We start from the raw sequence: 2,500 nt of genomic DNA, 5'->3' as shown, positions 1-2,500 counted from the left end.
GTCTGATCTATTCAGTGTGGCTTACTTTGTTTGGATTCTTTATCATGCTGATTTAACTTGTCTGATCTATTCAGTGTGGCTTACTTTGTTTGGATTCTTTATCATGCTGATTTAACTTGTCTGATCTATTCAGTGTGGCTTACTTTGTTTGGATTCTTTATCATGCTGATTTAACTTGTCTGATCTATTCAGTGTGGCTTACTTTGTTTGGATTCTTTATCATGCTGATTTAACTTGTCTGATCTATTCAGTGTGGCTTACTTTGTTTGGATTCTTTATCATGCTGATTTAACTTGTCTGATCTATTCAGTGTGGCTTACTTTGTTTGGATTCTTTATCATGCTGATTTAACTTGTCTGATCTATTCAGTATGACTTACTTTGCTTGGATTCTTTATCATACTGATTTAGCTTGTCTGATCTATTCAATGTGACTTACTTTGCTTGGATTCTTTATCATACTGATTTAACTTGTCTGATCTATTCAATGTGACTTACTTTGCTTGGATTCTTTATCATACTGATTTAACTTGTCTGATCTATTCAGTGTGACTTACTTTGCTTGGATTCCTTATCATACTGATTTAGCTTGTCTGATCTATTCAATGTGACTTACTTTGCTTGGATTCCTTATCATACTGATTTAACTTCTCCAGTCCTATCTGTACACTCTCCTCTGCCTCGTCAGACTTGACAGATTTTTTCTTCGTCTCCCCAATCCTCCAGCCTCCTTTTATACTTCTAATCACTTCCTGGTAAGCCTTACCTTTTATGTACAGTTCATAGGGGTAAATGTTCCTACAATATTTATAGTGCATTTGAAAAAATATTTATTAAGGTGATGACTGATCCTTTCCAACACCTGAAAAGTCTTTTTTTCGCTTCAAAGCAACAGGTAAACTTTAAACTGAACAAGGATTTCAAGGTCAGGAATATGATATTCAGCTAGCTCTGCAATGTTGATTTTTTAAGTTATCACTAGACACTTACTTTTGGTAGAACAACTTGGCTCTATAACCACACTGCCCTTTGGCTGCTGAATCAGTCACCTCTCTGTATACTGATGACCACTGCATATTAACACAAACCTAGGTGGAAAAAGAAATGCTTTAAGAAATAGATTCTGTTAATTCAAATGATTATGTTCTAGATTCAAAGGTTAATCACATGTATTTAGCTCAATAGGAACTCATCATTGTGCATTCCTGTAAAACTTTGTTCCCTAAAATTAATCTATCCTTTTTCTGAAATTTCAATCCATTCAAAGAAACAGTAACATATTGAGTTCCTTTTAAACCAAACATTTCTGTTATAAAATTAACATCCTGATGCAAATCATGCCTTTCAGAATTATTATTGATTTTTAAGCATCTCTAAAAATAAAATTACAGATAAACTTAGGTATTATATACACTGATATCTCCAATATACCATGGCTGTCTTTTAAAGTAATTTTGAATTCTCAATGCCTTATTCTTCAAGTAATTTACGCTTGGCATCTTGAATTGTTGGATATCTGCTCAGTCCAGTTGAGTTTGATTGTGAGATAATGAGGTTTGACTGTAGATATGAGCTTTATTTAACCACTCACCTTTTCATACCCCCCTCTGTCGTGTACAGCCATGAAGAGTTGGAACAGACCGACAGGCGTGTTGCTCCAAATCACTGTCTTCTTAACTGTCAGGCCGTTCCTCAACATAAATCTATGCAGATCATGCTCAAATGCTTTCTCGTTTCTCTTATATTGCTGAAATAGGAAAATGCAAGATTTACAATTAACAGATTTACTGACTAATTTTACCAATATACACAAGATTTTCTAAAATTCTGGTATTATGAATAAATATAGACAAAAGATACAAAAATGTGGAAAATACACATAGTCATGCATTTAAATTCCAAATAAATCAAAATTGGTTCAAAACAATTTAATTAATATAATATTTCATAAAAGACATCAAATTAAGTTATGATTTGATGGGGAAAAAATGGTTATTTTTTAGTTTAAAAAACTAAAAAGAACAAGGTGTACATCCAATTTTCAAATTTTACGGTGTCTAAGCTAAAATAGATTCAATTTCTACCTACACATTAATAGTAAATGTAACAGATTCTCTACCTGAACATTAATGGTAAATCTCTCTTCTTTACTTTGATTTAACATTGAACTTTTCATCTCCAGGTCATCAAAGTTAAAGACACTCTCTGTAAAGACAGACACAAGTACAGTAAAACTTGCATAATCCAGATCTATACCACTGATTCCAGGGTTGGAAATTTACTGAAAATTGCAGCCAGCCACAGGGCTGGCTACATTTTAAAAGTTACCAGTCCTGCTCGAAATCTACCAGTCCTGATAAGAATGCTCATCATTATGAATTTACTATAAATAAAGCTTATATTTACATTTGTAACACAGGACTTACAGCCCCTTGGAATTTTTCACATTTTACACAACATTTGAAACCATATCTGATCATAAACCAGGGGATGCATATTTT

General features: G+C 33.0%; 1 protein-coding gene across 1 annotated transcript; it reads right to left on the bottom strand.

Moving 5' to 3' along the window:
* Window positions 1-527: 527 nt before the first annotated feature.
* Window positions 528-2,204, bottom strand: LOC134242269 (AT-rich interactive domain-containing protein 4B-like; the record flags this gene model as incomplete). Its single annotated transcript, XM_062724361.1, has 4 exons — window positions 528-797; window positions 990-1,087; window positions 1,591-1,746; window positions 2,119-2,204. Coding segments are annotated over 4 exons (536 nt in total), but the record flags the coding sequence as incomplete, so codon positions are not given.
* Window positions 2,205-2,500: the final 296 nt, after the last annotated feature.

Source organism: Saccostrea cucullata, unplaced genomic scaffold (genome assembly GCF_032062105.1).
Source record: "Saccostrea cucullata isolate Sc308-1 unplaced genomic scaffold, CSIRO_AGI_Scuc_v1 ctg14115, whole genome shotgun sequence".
Taxonomy (NCBI): domain Eukaryota; kingdom Metazoa; phylum Mollusca; class Bivalvia; order Ostreida; family Ostreidae; genus Saccostrea; species Saccostrea cuccullata.
This window is presented reverse-complemented; position numbering and strand designations above follow the sequence as displayed.